Here is a 20,237-nt window from a genome sequence, read left to right as displayed (position 1 = left end):
GTCTTGCTACAGTTCAAAGCAGAAGCCCCATAGGTAGCATGTGGCCAGCTCCGACAGGGCTCTTGTACGTTTCAAAAGAAAACCCCACAGGGAGCAGGGAGCCAGCAGGGGACTCCCCACTGGCCCCATGCAGCTTCTGCTTTTGAAATGTACATGGTAGGGCTCTTGTACATTTCAAAAGCAGAACCACAGCAGAACTTGAGCAAAGGGAGACTGCTTCAGTCCCCGCTAACACCATTTTCCACTGTGCCTCTACCTCCTATGCCCTGTGTAGACAGTGCTGGGGGGAACCAGCTTTTAAGCCAGATCCTGTTCCCCCCACTCCTTGCTGCCTCTCTCTGATACAAGAAGCAAGGGTGGGGGGAGCAACTAGTCACATCACTAGCTTATGCTTACTGGATAGTCTATTAGTCAACTAGTCACTTACATCCCTATTCCAAATCTTGAAAAAAATAAGATCTGTTTTAGAAATGTGCATCTGTCTGAGTCTGTTCAAGGACTCCTCCTAAACCATAAGAACTAGGACCATAAATATGATATGCCGCTTCCTCTTCTCTTAACTTAAAGCAAGGCCAGAGTCTGATTGTACCAGGAAAATGGGAAGTGAAGGGAGTGGGACTGTTTTCCATAACATGAAAAGGGAGGAGCTGTTTGGAGAGATGCTACACTCAAAATGGCCACTGGAGGCAGCAAGTGCAGGGGAGAGTTATACTGCAGAGTGACAACTGTAAGCAGCCACATCCCCAAGAGAGTGGACAGCTGGGGATGGGGCTCACCATCTTGCCTGCCACCAGACCAGTTACGTGTGGTCCCCCCTGCCTGGGAGACAACTCCTGCTACCTCATCTACCCTGGGAGGGTCCAGGGGGAAAGAGAAAGAGGATCCAGGTAAGTCTTCTAGTGGTTATATGACAGGAGATGCCTTAAAAAAAAAAAAATTCACAGAACAGGTGCAGCTATGAGAAACAAAGTGAAAGTTACCTAACCAATTAGAAAAACAGTGAGTAAGTGAAGTGGAAGATACTCCCTCAAGGGTTATTGAGGCAGCTCTGTCTTCAACATACAGGCTACGTCTAAACTACGAGTTTTCTTGGCAAAAAATATGCTAATGAGGGACTCATCTGCATGAGTCTCACTCTCATTTGCATATTTTCTGCCAATCTGTTTTTGCACAGAAAGAAAACATCCACACTGCTTCTTTTTGCACAAAAAACCCAGTGCAAAAACAGATTGGTGGTAAATATGCAAATGAGAGTGCAACTCATGCAAATGAGTCCCTCATTAGCATATTTTTTGCCAAGAAAACTCAGTGTAGCTGTAGCCACATTTTTCCTGGATTTTCTTCAGATACTGCCTAAAGGAGCCACTTTAGTACTAGTAACAAATCAATGCACAGAAGTGAGTAAGCAACAACTTTGGGCTATCAACTAGCAAAGCAGGATTTGAACCAGTGGGAAGTCATGGATAGCAGGAGAGAACCTATGAATTACTTGCACCATTATTAAGTCGCTAATAAGTCAGGCTCCTGAACATGAAGGAATTCCATCACTTCAGAGCAATTTAGCGTTGAGAATTTACTGTATGATGTGGAAATAACTTCACAGCTAACCTGTGGTTTGGCAAAAATCTCCATCCTTTATAAAAAACAAGTTGGTATGTAAGGTCTGTTCTCTCAGAAATTAGATTTGTGTCAGAAGGGGCATCCCTTCTGAAGTTTCACAGTAGTTTCATCTCGTTTCTCAGTCTTATTCCTAATTTTTAAACAAAGTTCTTCACTCTCAGTAAGGCACCTCTAAATATTTAATGTTAGTTAAAGAAGGCTATTGTCTGGTATTAGAGCAAGAGGAGTCAGAACTCCTGGGTTGTATTTCTGTCTTGCTAAATTACTTTTGGTGTTTCAGGTAAAATGGAGATAATACTTACTGATCATACTAGGATATTGTGAAGCTTTATTAATGCTTTCTAGCACTTTTGATGTTCCAAGTGCACTGCTGCTAACATACTTATTGCTCTGGTACTAACATAAAGCAAACACATCAAAGGAAAAAGAGATCTCAACATTAATTTAGTAACACCAATAAGAGAACTCATGTGTGTAGTAGTATTTAAATTTTGAATAGGTACCTTCAGCCCCATGCTCTTTAGGTCCTGCAGAGCAAGGGGTGGGAAGTAATCAAGCCAATGCTCAGCCTCTGAAAACTTCACTATTTCTTCATCAGTGATACCCAAAGACTTCATGATCCCCCACTGGTACTTGGACGAGCCAGTCTTGGCAGCAGCTTTACTCTAAAAAAAAAAAAAATGTAGTAAATAAAAGAACATCCAAGCATGTCTCACCTGTTTCTTCATCTCCTGCCAGCAATCATTCAATCCTAACTTAATATCGTCAAGCCACCAAGATGCGTGCTAGTATTGATATTTTGGCTGCTTTTCTCTTATTTAATGAGGATACAATGCTGGTGCACACTCACCATCTGCCTCACATTCACATGTGTCTAACATGAAGCAGCCCAGAGAATGAATTTCAGATCAGTCCAAATACAGTCAGTATCAGGGCATGCTATGTGGTAGTTAGCAAGCACTGATTGGTACAGGTGAAGTATTGGTCTAGTAACGAGATATGTATACAGGAAAAGGTTAAATAGCTCTGCACTATATCCTTCTGATTGATTGATAATCTCTTCTGTTCCTACCTTAAATATATTAGGGAAAAATATCTAGAAATTTGGATTAAAAACTGTGAAGAAACAAAAGAATTCACTTGGCACAGGTCAAATTAGGCAAGATGTTTTTCTTCTCTCTCACAGACAGATAGACACAGAGCTGTGTTCCAAATCCTTTACTCACAAATTTCACAAGTTATTTAACAGACTATAAACTGATCTGTGTGGAATATTTATTCCCCTCCCCCCCCCAACCAAAGTTTTCCCTTGCCCTAATATTTCTGGTATCTTATCAAAGTCTTAAATTTCCTTAATACTTTCTTCAATAAGCCACTCTTTTGAACGTGGCTGTAATTTAATATGTCTAGTGAGGATTTGACTCTCAATTTAGCACAGAGAGTAATCAGAAAATCTGGGTCATCTAGTCCATTACATCAATTAGGTCATCTAGTCCATCACACCAATGGAACAGGATTGTTTCCTCTACCGTAGGTCTTCATGTTCTTTGTCTAGTGTCCTTTTCAACATCCCAAGCAAGGGGGCAGACTCCATTTCCCTCAGATGACTATTGAAGAGTTGAAGAAAGCTCAGAAAACTTTTATGCAATAAAATGAGATTTTGAAGACCATGTAGTTAAAGCATCTTTTCAGAGCCATCATTAAAGCACCTCATTAAAGTGAAAATGTATTTTAAATGTACATAAAAAATGTGCATGTTTACATTTCATGTGCATAGATATATGTGCCATGTACTCATATGTATTTAAAAAAAATACTTTGAGAAAGGTGTGATACAAACCTTTTTGCCTTTTGCTTTGTCTCTGATGACCACTTCCTCCTCCTTTCTAGAAGCCATTTCCTCTTCCTCTTCCTCCTCATCAGGAAACTCAGGTGGGCAGCCATATAATTCCATTTCTCTTTTCAGCTTATCTGCACATGCCTAAATAAAAAGTCACTGATAACCTATTAGCAGTGCTCGACAAATAATGCAATCTACTCACCTGTGGCGAGTAGATTGCAACCCGGAAGAGCCGGGTTCAGGCGATCTGTGCATGCGCAGAACAATTTGCCCATGTGCAGCTCGCTGGACAGAGCAGCTGGCGAGCAAGGCTCGCCGCAGTTCGGCTAGCCCTGCCTATTAGAATTGCACAGTGGTTAAAGTTGGAACACTTTTCAATGACTGATTTTTATATCAATTATTTATGTACTTCAAAGATTATATTGATAATATTTTCTTGAGTCTCTCAGGACTCAACTTTTGAACTTCTTTTATAGCAATTTGAACCATTTCTGGAGACTCATATGCTACGTCTAGACTACAAGCCTCTTCCAAAAAGAACGCCTAGAGTACAAGCAGCTTTTTGAAAGAGAATCTACACACTCTTTCGAAAAAGCACACTTTGCATTCAATAGTGCCTTTTTTTAAAAGAGTACTTTCGAAAAAAGGCATTATTCCTCGTAAAATGAGGCTTACCATGATAACAAAAAACTGCCGCGTTCTTTCGATTTACTTTCAAAAGAACGCAGCTGCAGTTGAGATGCAGGGGAAGTTTTTTTGAAAAAAAGGCCACTTTTTTGGAAAAAACCTTGTAGTCTAGACACACCCAGAATGGTAAATTGCAAGAGTCCTAGCTTTTAGTTAAATAATTTTCCCTAATTCACCACTAACCTGCCCATCCTTGACCACTGGTTAAGAACTGAAACAATTTTCCTCCACTCCTATCTTAATTTATGATAGAGATAGGAAAGCAATAATCAAGCCTCACTTATAACTAGGATTATTAGTAAGCAATCAATAAAAAACAAGTTATTAATCACTGCTTATGCTTTTTGTTATCATAGTTCTAGGTGCATAAGCAATGCTGGCAAGATGTAATTTGCTTGTAAGTTTTGCAGCTACCAAGTAACTTTAGAACACAAAAAATAGGCTATTGAAAAATGCAAGGTTTCTCAATTTGAGGCTTTCATGAACTGGTAGCACTGGACATACCCAAATGACTCAGAGTATAAAATAGTTGAGGAAATCATTCATTAGGTGTTTGTACATAATAAACCTGATTATGGCCTTCAGGTGCTACTGCAATGTATGGTAATTAATATAGAAAGCATAAAAGTAGAGATGTACCCTACCAGTTCTCTGTTATCATATGCTGGAGAAAAGATTAATATGGCAATCAATTCAATGTGTGTCAGCCAGAAGTACCATGGAAATGATCTAATCTGACCCATTATATTCTAAAACAGTGGTCTCCAACTTTTTTACATCCAAGATCACTTTTTAAATGACAGAACAAGTCAAGATCTACTGCCCCTTCCTTGAAGTCCCGCCCTCTCTATTCTCCTCCTCTGTAGTCACTGACTCACAGAAATGTCAGCTGGGGCCACACAAGTGAGATACAAAAAAAAAAAACCCCATAACTCCTCCAACCCGCCCCCCCCCCCCAAGCCTCACTAATGTGGCCCCAACTGTGCTGGTGGGAGCAGGGAACATGGTACTGGGGAAGGGTGCTAGTGGGTGCCAGGGAAGAGGACAGGGTGCCAGTGGGGACAAGGGAGAGGGAACAGGGTGCCAGAAGGGCAGGGGATAGGTTTCTGCAGCAGGGGACAGAGTGCCAGTGGGGGCAGAGAGTCCCCTGCACCAGCCTCCTCCCAGGATTTCCTCCCTCCCCTCCCCCCCCCCCCCCCCCCCCCCCCGCCGCCAGAGGAGGGAAGCCCTGTCGCATGCCTCCCCCTGGGACTGTTCCGGGGGATGAGGAGTTAGGAGTCTCCAGAGGAGGCGTGCGCCAGAGCTTCCCTCCTTTGGGCGGGAGGGGCAGAGGAGTTAGGACGGAAGCCCCAACATGCGCCTCCCACCAGGACTTTTCCCCCCTCCCTGCAGAGGAGGGAAGCCCCAAAGCGCTTCTTCCCCCGGGACTCCTACCTTCTCCCACGATGCAGCAAGTCCCCGGCGCACCACAGACCTGAAGGAGGGGACCAGGCAGCACACTTCCGGAAAACCCGGAAGTGGTGCGCAGCTGCCGGACTTCCGTCCATCCTGCGGGAAGCCAGCACTACCACCATTGTCGCTGGAGGTAGGTAGAGAGGCTTCTTGGGAGTGGGGAGAATTGGAGGGCCCCGAACACCTGACGATTGACTGGTCCAGTCAATGATATTGACATATCATCCTAGGGATTGTCCAAATTCAAGTACTGTGGATTCTGTATATACCTATTATGACAGTGGATGCCATGCATCATTGTGAGTGTGGAAAGGATGCAAATATGATCTAAACACATTGATTTGAGACTAGGATGTTACTTTTTAGTTCAAAATCAGCCACCCTTTCATACTGTAGAAATCCTAAACATTGATAGGTTTCAGATCAAACTGCATCTATGAATTCTTCAAGCAGTTCAATCAATGATTTGGATATACAGTGTAGGGCTAAGTGACATTTTCAGTTAAATACAGAAATATGTGGAAGAGATGTCAGTAGCTCAAAGCAGTCTTACCTTAATAGGCATGCCAGTACAATGCAGGCCAAATGGGAATAGGCAAGTCTTTCCTTTTAGCCTTTGATACCCAACTGCAAACTACAGAAAGTTTTAAAAAAAGGAATCCATCAAAAATATAAACGAATAACCACAAAAAGCTATTGCAGGTGACTCACAACACTAAGTCCTTAATCTCTGACTCAGATTCATTTTGCAGTCAAAATTACTAAAAATACACAAAGCAGCAAATACAGTCTAACGATCTGAGTGAAAGAATGCAGATCTGGGAATATAGCCCTGATTTATAACTGATTTGCTATGAAATCTTGAGCAACTCAGTCTCTATCTCAGGTTCCCCACCTGAAAAAAGAGGTCATATAGGTCATTTTAGATAAGTCCCACAAGACTTGATTGACTAATATTTGTAAAGCACTGAGTTTCCATGGATGAAATGAGTGCATGTCAGAACCATAATAACTTTTATATAAAAAAGCTGACTTCAAAACACGGTGTATTAGGAAGGCGAGTAAAAACATAAAAGCATAACACACATTGGGCTTTCACTAAATAAGCAGTGAAACTCTATAAAATTATAATGATCTTCAGTAAAACTTTTTCACAAATATTTATATTGAGGAAAGGGAATAGTAGTTATCCATATAATTCTCTAATATAACTGGTGCAGATCAAAATAGAGGGGAAAATACAGTATTGAGCAGATAGCAATGAATATTATATTAATGAATGACATGGCCTGTTTGGCATAGATGAGTGCCAAAAAGACACTGCTGAACTGAAGGATGAAATGGTAGATAAGGTGGGATGTATCAGAGATAGGGATAGTGCATAACATGAATTCTATTAGGAAAGTAGGAATTCTTCCCTTTTCCATATTATGTATCATTCTTCACTGGCTTAGCAAGTCGCAAATATAGCACCTTGAAAAAAATGTCACTTGTAATTATGGTGACTTATTCCATCCACACTTGAAATCTAGTACAATTTCAGCAGACACTACTATGAAAACCAGTATAACTAGAAATCATTGCTTTATACCATCTTTCTAGAGGCAGAATTTCAGAAAACGGCCTATTTTGGGATATGAACATGTGTGCACACAAACATTTATGTACACAATGCTGGATTTTGTGCATGTACAGCTGTTTGGATTTAAAAGCACTTGGACGTGGGTGTTAGAGCTTACACAAAAGAAGGATGTGTTGAGGTTTCTTTGGAAATCTCAGACCTCAATCCTTTAACTCATGTGAGAAAGCAGCTGTTAAAATCATGAAGAATTTGAAATGGGAGTACAGGCAGTCCCCGAGTTACGTGGATCCGACTTATGTCGGATCCGCAGTTACGAACGAGGCTTTTCTCGCCCCGGAGGACTGGAGCGGCGGGACACCCAGATGCGCTGCAGTCCCGCTGCCCCTGTCCTCCGGGGTGAGAAAAGCTGCTCCACGTCTTCCTGGTCTGCTGGGGGGTAGTCCCCCCCAGCAGACCAGGGAGACGCGGAGCAAAGCCTTGGAGCACGCCCACAGCGGGACAGCCCGGGCGCGCCTGGGCTGTCCCGCTGCGGGCGTGCCCCAAGGCTTTGCTCCCCGTCTCCCTGGTCAGCAGACCAGGGAGACGGAGCAAAGCCGTGGAGGACGTGGGCAGTCCCGCCACCCGCGTCTCCCTGGTCTACTGGGGGCGGGGGGGTGCAGCTAGTGCCCCCCCCCCCCAGCAGACCAGGCTTTTCTTGCCTACGCCTGGGGTAGAACAGCTGGGGCGCTGCCGGGTTGGTCCCGCAGCGCCGCTCCTCGGCGCTACTGTACTAACCCGGCAGCACCCCAGCTGCTCTGCCCCAGGCGTCCTGATTCAGCCGCTGCTGAAACTGACCAGGGGCTGACTACAGGAAGCCTGAGGCAGAGTTGCTCTGCCCCGGGCTTCCTGGAATCAGCCGCTGATCAGTTTCAGTAGCGGCTGACGCCAGTTCTGACTTACATACAGATTCAACTTAAGAACAAACCTACAGTCCCTATCTTGTACGTAACCCGGGGACTGCCTGTACAATGAATACACGATGGTATAACTAGAATGATCTGGTTTTGAAGTCCAACATCTCAATCTGCTGGAATTAGAAACATTTTACTTTTGGTGGCTAGACTGTTGTCACTTTATATAAGGATAGAGACAATAAAATTTAGAGAAAAAACCTTGGCATCTTAACACTTTGTGAATGCTCAACAAGAGAATGTTAAGTGAGGCATTCTGGATGTTTAACATTTGTTCTGAGAATGCATTAAAAGCCATTAGCAATGGGAAATTCTTACCTCACATTTAGATAAAGAAAACGTATGTCCCAGGTGAAGGCGACCATTCATATATGGGTATGGAAAGCTGGCAAAATACTTTCCTTTACTAAGGAAGGATAAAAAAGATGTTTTAAAATACCATTATAACTAGCTTTTAAAATGAAATTCAGAATAGGAGACTAGCGCCATCTATTGTTTTTAAAAGAATGAATCTATTAAACAAACAAGCATGTTTTGCTACCATAGACCCACAGCTATGATAACGTACAGTGTCCACAGCTAAGTTCTCTGTAGGCTTTGCGACCATGTAGCTATTTATTAAGCTCCACTCAGAGGCTTAGAGCTCCAATGCAGGCAAGGAGCTTAGAGAAGCCATCTGTGCAGCTTCAAATGGAGCAGGTAAGGAGGGGAGATAAGGAAGAGGGAAGGAGGGAGTAAGTGGCTGAGGGAAGAGTTGTAGGGTAGGGGAGTTTGGGCAGAGGAGAAGGAAGGGAGGAGGTAGTTGGCTGGGAGGAGTTGGAGGGGAGGAGAGTTTGGAGACTCCAGTCTGTGCCAGGAGAAGAGGTAGAGGCAGAAACCCAGCCCTCTCCTCAAGTCTCCTGTGCTGAGAAGGTGGGGGGAGGTGGGGCGGCGCGGAAGCTGGGAGAAAGGGGGTGGTTCTGGTTTTGGGGTGAGGTGGAAGCAGGGGGGAGTTTGTGCTGTGTGTCCTGAGGTGAGGTGGGGGAGGGATGGAGAGTGAATTTGTACTATGTGTCCTGTCCTAACTCTCAGCTAGACTGCTGATGCCTGCAAGTTTGAGATGGATTTTATGCTAGACCAGCGTTTCCCAAGCTATGGGCCGTGGCCCAGTACCGGGCCGCAGGAAAAAAGTACTGGGCCTCAGCATGGTTGCTGGAGTGTTCTGGGCTCCCAGAGTTTCTTTGTGGCACCAGGTCCCCCAAGCCCTTGGCGGCCTTGGGCGGAGTCTGCAGCTGGATCTTCTGGTTCCTGGCAGATGCATAGCTAGGGGAGGTCAGGGCAGGGGGGAAGGAGGAATAGGAAGGGAGAGCCAGCCATCAGAAGCAGCACTGGACGGGGGAATCAGGGAGGGCCAGGGAGATTGGGGGAGGGGCAGCCGGCGGAAGCAGAGCTGGGCAAGGGGCTGGCCGGTGGAGATTGAGAGGAGGAGTAGGGAAGAAGTGGCCGATGGAAGCAGGGCTTGCACTGGGCATCGGGACTGTCTGTGAGAGGTTGGGGGACTGGCAGAAGCAGAGCTGCCGGGGGGGGGGGACGTGAGTTCGGGGGTAGGGAGCTGGCCGGGGAAGATGAGGGGAGAGGGGGAGAAGCGGCCGCTGGAAGCAGGGCTGGATGCGGGCAGTGGGACTGGTCAAGGGAGATTGGGAGGAGAAGCGGAGCAGAACTGGCTGTCCGAGAGGGGATTGGGGGAAGTGGGGCTGGCCGGAGGCGCAGCGGGGGGAGCGACTGACCCAGCCATATAAGGAACTCGGGGTGCTGCCCCCCTTCCCTCCCCACAAAGCACGAGTGAGTCTGGCCCAGGGATTCTATTGTGCCCCCCCCACACACACACACACCCTCCAGTAGTCGCGAACTGTCTGGCTGATAGACACACTCATGCCGTCTGAGCACATTTACCCACCAGGCAGTTCGAAACTACAAACTGATACATCTAGTAATAATAAAACTTACCTAATGAGAAAATACCAGACATATAACATGTCTGATATTTTCTCAGTTTGTTTTTTATGTGTTTATATTTTTGGGCTGCAAAAAACAGTATGGGAAAAAAAAGGGTTCCAACTAAAGTAAAAAGTTTGGGAAACCCTGATCTAACCAGCTTTCTGTCTGTCTTACGCTCCATTTATCCAATCCATATTCCTTAACTTGCTGGCAAGAATATTGTGGGTGACCATATCAAAAGCTTTGCTAAAGCTGGCACTGGAGGCTTTTGAGAGGACCAGAAACAACTTATCTGAATATTCATCATTTGATTAATGAATATGCAAATATATGTTACCAGTCCTTCAAAAGTTCATGAATGGATTTACTGGTCCGTGTGTCAAAAAGTTTGGGAACCCCTGTGCTAGACCCTAGCTGGGCTGAGAGGAGCGGACTGCATTGACATATGTGGGAGAAAGAGTATAGGTGGGAGAAAGGGTGTCTGTGCACTGCAGTAGATACAGAAGGGAGTTTGTTTGAGGTGTCCTGGCTCACTTGCTGCAGTCCTCTCTGGCTGTCTGGGTTGGGGCAGAGGGGAAGGGAAGTAGGGTGCATAGGTTATGCGTGTGCTAGGATATTTGCATGATTACATTTCAAACAAAGTTTACGTAGGTGTTAATGGCTTATGGAAAGAAAGAAAAAGATTCTTTTAACAGAATTTTTTTGGAGTGTTGCAGATATCTAAACCATTGATCTTAATGATTTTTTAAACCCTGTGTTACAATTAATACATGGTAAACTGTATTCAATTAAAGCCAGATCTTTGCTACATAGTAGAGTTCTGGCTCTTATGAGTCAGAAGTAGCAAGTACTAGGTGTGATGCTAGTTGTTTTGTGGGAAGAAACTTTATTTGCAAGATCTTTGAAACATGCACCTGTTTACAAACCCTGAAGCCATGTGTTAATTTGCTCTGGGGTTTCTACTCTGAGTTGGTGACACACACACACTGTGAAAGTTTCAAACCAGAAGAACTTTTATCTGTTTTCACAGGTCTCTGCTTCATTTGTTCTTGTAAACATTCCCAAGAGAAACTGTATAAGCCTTAGTGAATGCCTTTTACTCTCCTTTCCAGCATCGGTAAATATTGTATGAGTCTTTGCAAGCAGAGCATGACTATTTCTAGTTGACTCAGATTTGTTTAGCATCTTATAGCTGAATTACGTTTGGATAATATGTATTTTGGTGTGTTTACTAGCTTGAGTTGTTAGAAAGGAAGATGATACATGTACTCTAAGGGTAGTGTTAATTTTATTTTTATTTAATTTAATATTAAATATAACAACCATTGTTTCTTGTTCACTATCCCTTGATTTAATATATTTTCTTCTACACTTATGGACTCATTATATACCTTCATTATATATATTTTGTATGTTTGTTTCTTTTGTTTGTATTGGTGGTGCACATCCACACTCCACCTCAATATTGATACTGCACATAAGAAAATTCAACCCTCCCAAGGACAGAAAATGTTAGAGGGAACACTGGTCCACAGTAACATCTTTTTGATTATAAGTAAAAGTTCTTCATAAATAAGGTGAATACTGGCCTAACACAAACAGATGCTTACTAGATAAAGCATCTTGCAACGGACTGAAAAGCAAGAGACACTTGAGTTCTAATTCTGGTTCTACCAGTGACGACATGTAGTCTTGGATAATCCATTTACTTAACCTATCTAAGCCTCAGTTTCCACCTGCATCAATGGCACTAACACTCTTTATAAAGCACAAAGTATATGCCAAGGAGTTCATTGATGGCTGCTGAGTCCTGTCACAGCCACACATTATTAATGTTTTGAATCCAAGTAGCACTCCACAATGCCTCGCTCCAGCTACAAGCTGACTGCCAACCAGAGCAGCATTCTACACTCCTTTCCCAATCAATCATCTTTGTAAGCATTCCAAAATCTTGTGCAGCAGCCTTCCTCTTTCTAGACTCTTAGCTAGCTTCAGTGTACTGGACAACATGCTTTTAGCACCCTGTAGCCCAGCATTCCCTTGACACATTCACCCACCTGAATCTTTTCTTATTCATCAACATTGCTGGGAATGACATACCAGCACAATTTATCACTTCACATTTATCATCCTGTTTTGCCATCTTATCTGAAGAATTTTATGCAAGCATCGATATGACAACTGTTTAGTCTTTCTGTATGCTTGATGTAAGTCATTCATTTTCTGAGCCATAAAGAAGAGTGGATAAAACACGTTTCAGGTACAGATCTCACGGATGGAGAGACAGCAGCTGCATGGGGCTGGAGCAGTCCTCCACCCACAGCAGACCATGAGCCACTCCCAGGTACCAGTTAACTGGTTACCCATTCACATCCATAGCATCAAGATATACATTGCTGGCAACAGTAGTAACAAGGTAGCATAATTGGTTAACATCATCTGTTCTGGTTCAGAACAGTCTTGGCACACAATAACTGTCTTCTTCAAGCTTATTGCTAGCCCAAAGATTTTGCATGAATCAGAGAACTTGGTAATAAGACGCTGCAGCGCCATTTCCCCATCCGCAGAATAAGAATAATATTGACCTACTTCATAGGAGAATTTGGAATATACCTAGTGCTATATATTGCTACAATTACAGATTGGCATGTCAAAACTACCAAGATAATGTCTAGGTCCTGGGAGCATTAGAAAATTCTAGGCTAAACTCCCCACATCCTCTTTGCGCCTCGCTTTCAATCCTCCTCCACCCATCACTCCACTCTCCCAGTGTATGAACATGTATTATAAATATGTAATGCCTCTTAATGCTATTAAGAGATTCTTTCCCTCAAGCTTCATTAGGTATGAATTTCTGTTCTCAGGCTGTCCAGTGTAGTTATTCGTACATTGATAGCTGTATGCATTAAGGCAGTTTTTTGAAGGAAGTACAATCTAAAAGCCCTGGGAGAGCAGCTATTTCCCATCATATGTCTAGAATAAGCTACTGCCACAACTGTAGCTGGTTAGGGCTGATCTTGAAGACCACACAGAAACAGGGGGGCTGGAACAATTTTTATAGTGAGGGTACTGAGAACCAAACTGTAAAACCCTGTATTTAATGGAAACCACTTCAAGCTAGTGGGCACAGCAGCAGCCATGTCCCGGAGCTTTAACTAGAACAGAATGTGGCCACTCACCTTACGAGTCTCATTTTTTTTAAGTGTATCTATTTGTACCCATGTCATTGTCTGGGCACATATATGATCATTTCAAAACAAGTAACAGTAAAGCAACAAAACTGACTCTCTCTTCAGAACCATAAGAGAACAACCTACTCAGGCCACCTTACTCAAGCAAAAGTAAGGATGTTAATTCAATCACAATATTCTCTATAATTTAAATGGGAACTGTCATGATTATCATAGTAAACTTAAAGAACTAGGAGAGGTAAAAGTGGTGCCTATGATAAACTGATGAAGTATGTTTCAAGAGCTGAGAGTCAGTTAACAGGATTTTTGAACCAATGGAAAGAGAAGCAGATTCTAGACTTCCATATGCATATTCTGTTTTTATCCCACTCAGCTTCAAAACTAGTGACTCCTAGCTGAAATCATCTTGGACTCTCTTAGTATCAGATAGTACAAAACACCTTACATATTTATGGTGCTTTTCTCCTTAGGGATCTTACAACACCTCAGATACTGAAGCTTCAGCAACCCTGTGATGTGGGTATTTATCCTTAATTTTACAGATGTGACTATGAGATACAGAGATTAAATCAAGGATTTTTCTCAACTGTATAAATAGTTTAAGTGCACAAGTCCCACTGCTCTTCAATGGGAATTATGCTCCTAAGTCACTTAAACACTTTATTTGAAAATCATACCCAGAGTTAGAAGTAAAGATGGACATACAACTCAATTTCCCCAGATTCTATCCTGTTCTCTGTGGTGAGAACAGGGTAAGCACAAACACGTTCTGCTGATATGCCTCTAGTATTTATAGGTGCTATTCAAATTGTTGGTTATAGTCTTTAAAGCTCTGAATACTCAGGGACTATAATAACAAGATTTGTCCACTAACTCCAAAAGTGTTGCATTCAGCATGGAGGAATTTGATAATTCAACCTCATCTTGGCAGATAAACAGGAACTGATCACAGAACTAAAAAAATCAATGGATTGCATGTATTTATGCAGCAACACTTCATTTTTTCTGTGCAAATAGAATAAAAGCCAAACTAATAATTTATGTACCAGGTCCCTTTAAAGGGTCAGTTTCACAAAGCTGAAAACAATGATGAGCCAAATTGGCCATAGGAAAGTATTAAATACAAAAATATAAATGATAATTAAGAACTACTTAAGAACATTTTACTGAATGCCCATGGAACCGCAATCAAGAAATAAGGCTATCCTGGTAAAAAAAATCCAACCTGGATTAGAGGGAAAGTGTAAACAACTATAAAATATAGTTATAAACTTATATAACAAATGGAAGAAAAGCAGCATTGATAGCAACTAAGATAGATTAGAAACAAAGCATTGTAGAAATTAATTTAATAAGTAAACCAAAAGTGAGCAATGACAAATATATAGTCAACAGAGTTAAGGACAATAAGGAGGGTTTTAAGAACAATGATATTGGTCTATTACTACATGGACATAGCAGAACTGTCAACAGTAATGAGGAAAAAGCAGTATTCAATAAATATTTCTGTTCTGTATTTGGGAAAAAAAAGCCTGATGATGTAATCCTATTACTTTCCATTCCAACAATAACTCAGGAGCATGTTAAACAGCAGCTGTTAGAAATGTTAAAGTCAGCATATGAAGATAAAACTTGAATGCAAGTTTTAAGAGTTGGCAGAGGAGCTCTCTTGACTGTTAATGTTAATTTTCAATAATTTTCAAATCTAGACTGAATTCTTTTAAAAATGGAATTAATTCAAGGAAGTCCTATGGCCTGTGTTATTAAGCAAGTGATATTGTATGATCACAATGGTCTATTTTTGCCTGATCTATTAATGTGACTCTATGAAACCTTATCTCTCATTATATCATTTAGACAGACAGGGATGTTTCTGCTGACAGTTTTTAGGAGTGAATGCAGGAATGGCAGAAGAGCTGGCAGAAGAAGGCCCTCACTTTCATAACTCATTCCCCTGCTGATCTATAAGAGCCAAAGCTTAGTACAAAAGGCATACCATAGCTGGTGATTTCATTTTGTATGTAAAATCCTGTTTAATTGGTTAAATGTAGTGTGAACACTGTGTTTAACCGATTAAAGGGGTTGGTGGGGAAGGGGCATTCCAGCCCTGCTGGGGTCGGGCTAGAGTAGCCCCCACCAGACGCAGGGGCTGTTCCAGCCTGGCTGCTTCCAGTGGGGACTGTCACCACAGCTCCCGGCTCTCAGCCTGTGCAGTGGGCCCAATGGGGTTAGAGCAGCCCGCTGCCATTGTAAGTACCATTTCACAGTTACCTGGTAACATCACCATTATGGGTGATGGTTATTGGGCCACCTTTTACCCGTTAACATCCCCAATTTTGTTGACTTCAAACGTTACTATCCAAGGACAAGCTGTTTGTAGACGCCTTCCCTACTGCATCAGTGACATGGAAACTCTCTATTCTGGGCAGCAGTGAAAGTAACTTCATTTCTCATAGGTACTGTCCTATTGCAGCCCAGGTCCCTTACAGTTCTTTAAATAGCTCCCTGCTGGTGCACCTGTTTACTTTCACCTCTGGTTCTGGAGCACTTATAGCTAGTTTCACTTACTTTAACTTTACAAGCAGTGCCAAAAGTTTAAAGCCATAGGATTTAAACCCCAAAATAAATAGAACTGCACACTAACCAGATGTATAAACAGCTTAATTTAGCAACACAGCTTTTATTCAATTTTCAAATAGAATAACTGCATGTTACCATAGCACCCTATGGAATTCCAGATCAAAGGGTTTATTACTGTAAAAATTGTTTATGGAGTGCTGAACTGAAGCTTTCCTTTGTAACCTGAAACTTTTTAAAAAATGGTAATACTTCTGGACTTTAATCCATGCTCTTTTGGGAGGATAACATCACAAACATTAAAGTTAGGGAATTGTAGATGTCCCATATAAAAGTTGTTTGCTGTATCTACCTGAAATCTGAACATGGAAAATAATCATATGATTTGTTGCATTCATTCTCTTAGCATTCACAGACTGTTTGCACTTTCTGGATCACTAGATAATTGGATCACTTTCAGGAACTGTAGATCAACGCATATAGAAATATTAAGAATAACAAATGTTTACCATGACCACAAAATATGGAAAGTCATCTGGTCACAGAAGGGATATGGAGAACACCTATCAAAACAGCCTCTGCTGCTACACAGGAAAAAGAAGAAATCTCTTTTCACTCATTGGTATTTCAGTCAAAATACACATGGCATTGCTTTATGAGCAGTCAGCAATAGGAATTCACACAATGTAGAAACAGCTAAGTATTTCATAGAATCACAGAACACTAGAACTGGAAAGAACCTCAAGAGGTCATCAAGTCCAATCACCTGCACTTTCAAATTACATAAATACAGAGCTGGCTTGAAAATGAAAAAAAAAAAACCCTCAAGTTTTCAACCAAAAAAATTCCCATTCAAGAAATTCCAGCCAGCTCTTTTTAAAAGCTGTCCCTCTCCCCAAAAAAGCATTACCTTGTCTGGCTCCCAATATCAGATGCATTAACCTCAAACACTCGTTCATCATCCCACTTCTGCTGGATTTCTTTTTCAATTTTCTTCAGGAAGTCCACTTTTGCTGTCCCTTTCCTTTCCTATTCAACACAAGAGGAAAAAAAATCTAGCCAGTTAGCCAACCATTTACCATATTTATGTGTTCATAATTACACATTTGTTTTGTAATTGAACTATATCTCAGATTTCCAATCATTACTCTGAAATTCATCCACTTCTTATTTGACAGTTTTGTGTGTCTCCTATTTCCCCCAAGATTTTTTTTGAGAGTTAAAGCCTGGTTAAAATTCAGTGAATACTGTAAAAGGTTTAGGACTCAGATAAAGCTGCATATCGGCAAAGCACTACTATAAATATTAATAAATCCTCAGACTTGCTACCTAAATGAAGTTCCATTAACTTCTCTACCTCCGTTTCTATTATATCAAATAGGGTTGAACAATTTGCATTAAGTGAGCATACCTAAATTCTCAACTCACTGCAGTTTGCTCAGAGAACTAAATATGCTGCCTCCATATTAATATCAAATATGCTGTAGGAAGTCACAACTAAGCCTCCTGTTCTGGAACCTTACTGCTAAATGATCTGTATTTACTTCACAAATAAATTACCATTGACCTGTGCATTACAGAGTTTTCATTTCAAGCATTAGGAAAAAAACAAAGCCAATCATAACTGGTTTGGTTCGATTCATGCCACTAAAAACCAAATGGTTAGAAAGTTTAAAAATAAAAATACAGGTCAGTATTTCGTAGTTTAAAAAGATGGAAAAGCTTTCAGTATACAGTCTTTGCCAGAGAATATTGTTGCAGGAGGACTAAAGTAAGAATGTTAAAATGCGGTTAACTGACTAGCAGACTAATTGATGGAATTTCCATTGACTAGTCATAGGCACTTCCACATTCCTCCTTTGAAATGTACAAGAGCCCCTGGTGGGGCTCTTGTACATTTCAAAGGAGGAATGTGGAACTTTGTGTACAGCCCAGGGCTGACTCTGGGCTACTCCCCGGTGCCTGCTCTGAAATGCACACAAGTTCCCAGCAGGGGTTCTTGTGCATTTCAAAGCCATGGAGCCCGGGGCCAGTGGGGTGGCTGTCTCCCCCTTTAAAACACCACCACTGCCCCCTTTAAAACGGGCAGAGGCTGCAGTTTCAAAGGGGAAGCCACCACACACTGATCAGCTATGCAGCGGCTTCCCCTTTGAAACTGCCACCTCTGCCCATTTTAAAGGGGCAGCCATGGAGTCCCCAGCTGACCCCGGGCTCCGCGTGGCACTTCCCTGGAACCCGGGATGAGCTGGGGAGTCCATGTGCCATGTTAACAGGACAAAGAAGAGCAACAGCATGCATGCCACACGCTAGTTAAAGCACAGCACTGAACATCAATGTAGTTTCTATCCCAAACTCTGCTACTGGCCCCCACACAGTCTTGGGCAAGTCACTTTGCCTTTCACCACCTCAGTTTGCCCTTTTGTAAAAGAGGGATAACAATTACAGCTTCTCAGAGCCTTGTGAGTGGCTCAATGGTAGAAAACTGTTTTAAAATTCTTTGACTTAAGGCATGACGCGAAATGGAGCATTCAGAGGCCCCTGCACAGGAACGTCCCACATGGATATACAGTTCAGCATCCCGTCACAGTCACACGCCACTGGGAAGTTCAATGCCCCAGCATCCCACCCTGGGGGCAACACACAACCTCCCTATCTACACCCCCAGCCTCCCAGCCTGAGGCACAATGCACAGACCCTCCCCCAGCTTCCGCATCCCACCCTGAGGGCAACACACAGCCTCCGTGTCTACAGTCCCAGCCGCCCGCCCTGGGGGGCAATACACAGCGTCCAGCCCCCCGCCCTCTCCCAGCGGTCAGCAAGGACCTACCCTCTCAGCCGTTGTCTGCGGTACCCCGGAGACACAGCCCCATACTCACCATCACTCTGTCTTTTGCGGCCGGGGTCCCGACTCCCCCCACCTGGTCTCCTCAGCCAGCTCCACGCTGCACCGGCTTCAGGAATCCAGTCACACTGCGGCAAGCGCAAGGCCAAGACTGCTGCCGCAGAGACTGGCGGGAAATGTTGTTCTCCATGCTGCCAGTCTAACGCTGAAGAGGAGCTAAAAAACTACGATTCCCAGATACCCCGCGACGCCAAGCGCATGGCTGGCCGACGTGTAGCTCCCAAATACCTCGCAGTTGTACTACATGTCCCATCATGCCCATCACTGGACTAGACCAACCCGCAAAGAGAGGGGGGCCACGTTATCAAGTTTCCCCTTCTTAGTGCTTGGGACATGTGGCTAGAGGGAAGTGATGTGGGACTGTCGTTATAGTTGCCCCTTGCCTAGTGGACTTAGTTCCCCGCTCAGCTGAGCAGTGGGTGTCTGCATCAGGGCCCCTTGCTCTTGGGGACTGAGCAGACTGGACTGGAAGCGAGCAACAGAAATGATAAAAAAAAAGGTTTAGCAAACCCGAGCTGTGACTGGGAAAGGTTAAAGAAACTGGTCCTTTGAGAAAAGACAACTGAGGAGGGACCCCATAACAGTTTTTAAAATGTTAAGGGCTGCCATAAAGAGGACTTGTGATTAATTGTTTTCCATGTTGTGAAGGAGCGGGCTAGTCCCCCTCTCTTGTGGGGTTCCTCTCACCTTCCTAATTGGCCCTTTGCTCAGAGTTTTTCACAGGCCACCCTGCCTCTTCGGCAGTGTGTTAGAGTCTCAGCATCCAATAGCTCGTACACTGGCACCCGCCCTTGGCGGACAGGGTAGAGGGACCCGGACCCGCCCTCTTTCACAGGTCCCAGCTCAGGGCCCTAAGGACAGGCACAGACAAGTTCCAGATGGGGATTCCTGCCGTAACGCATGAGCCTGTGGGCCTTAGCAGGGAAGCCCCGCCCTGGGCTACTTTCTACAGCTGGGGAGGTCCGCACCCCTCCTGGCTGTCTCCTCGATCATAGCAGATGGTTTGCTGAAGCCGGCCGAGCCCTGCCGCTATCCCTCCCACTCACTTGCGGTGACCATCCTCTCTCTCCTCCTTCATCTCTCCTCTTCTCTGTGTCCATTTCCCTTTTGTACCTCCTGCCTTGTCTCTCCTGCCCCACCCCTCCCCATGACTTCACTGCTATGCACCCCGCCGCCCCGTTCCTCTCGCGGCATTCCTGGCACGCTCGTAACGCGCCCGAGGCATCCCAATCCGGTTTGCAGTGCTGCCCAGCTGTGCCATGGCACGCGAACATGCAGCGCAAGCAGGGCTGGATTAAGGGGGGGGGGGGGCTAGCTGGGCAGCTGCCTGGGGCACCAACCTATGGGGAGCACCTGATGGCAGCTGTAAGGGGCGCCACATGCCCGGCCGCACAGTGCCCCTTAGAACTGCAATCAGGCACTGCGCGCCTGGGGCTGGGGGTCATGTGGCTCCCCTTAG

At 43.8% G+C, this 20,237-nt stretch overlaps 1 protein-coding gene across 1 annotated transcript in view; it reads right to left on the bottom strand.

Moving 5' to 3' along the window:
* LARS1 (leucyl-tRNA synthetase 1) overlaps positions 1-18,907 on the bottom strand; it is a 62,484-nt gene extending 43,577 nt beyond the window's left edge. Inside the window, exons 1-6 of the mRNA XM_006128555.4 lie at positions 18,753-18,907; positions 16,787-16,905; positions 8,450-8,537; positions 6,153-6,233; positions 3,461-3,601; positions 2,124-2,285 (exon numbers count right to left, since the gene is read on the bottom strand). Coding sequence (XP_006128617.2) covers positions 2,124-2,285; positions 3,461-3,601; positions 6,153-6,233; positions 8,450-8,537; positions 16,787-16,905; positions 18,753-18,755 — 594 coding nt within the window. The 5' untranslated portion in view covers positions 18,756-18,907. The remainder of the gene's footprint in view (positions 1-2,123; positions 2,286-3,460; positions 3,602-6,152; positions 6,234-8,449; positions 8,538-16,786; positions 16,906-18,752) is intronic.
* Positions 18,908-20,237: the final 1,330 nt, after the last annotated feature.

This window comes from Pelodiscus sinensis, chromosome 17, assembly GCF_049634645.1.
Source record: "Pelodiscus sinensis isolate JC-2024 chromosome 17, ASM4963464v1, whole genome shotgun sequence".
Lineage (NCBI taxonomy): Eukaryota > Metazoa > Chordata > Testudines > Trionychidae > Pelodiscus > Pelodiscus sinensis.
Note: the sequence above shows the minus strand (reverse complement) of the source record. Positions and strands in the feature narration are given on the sequence as shown.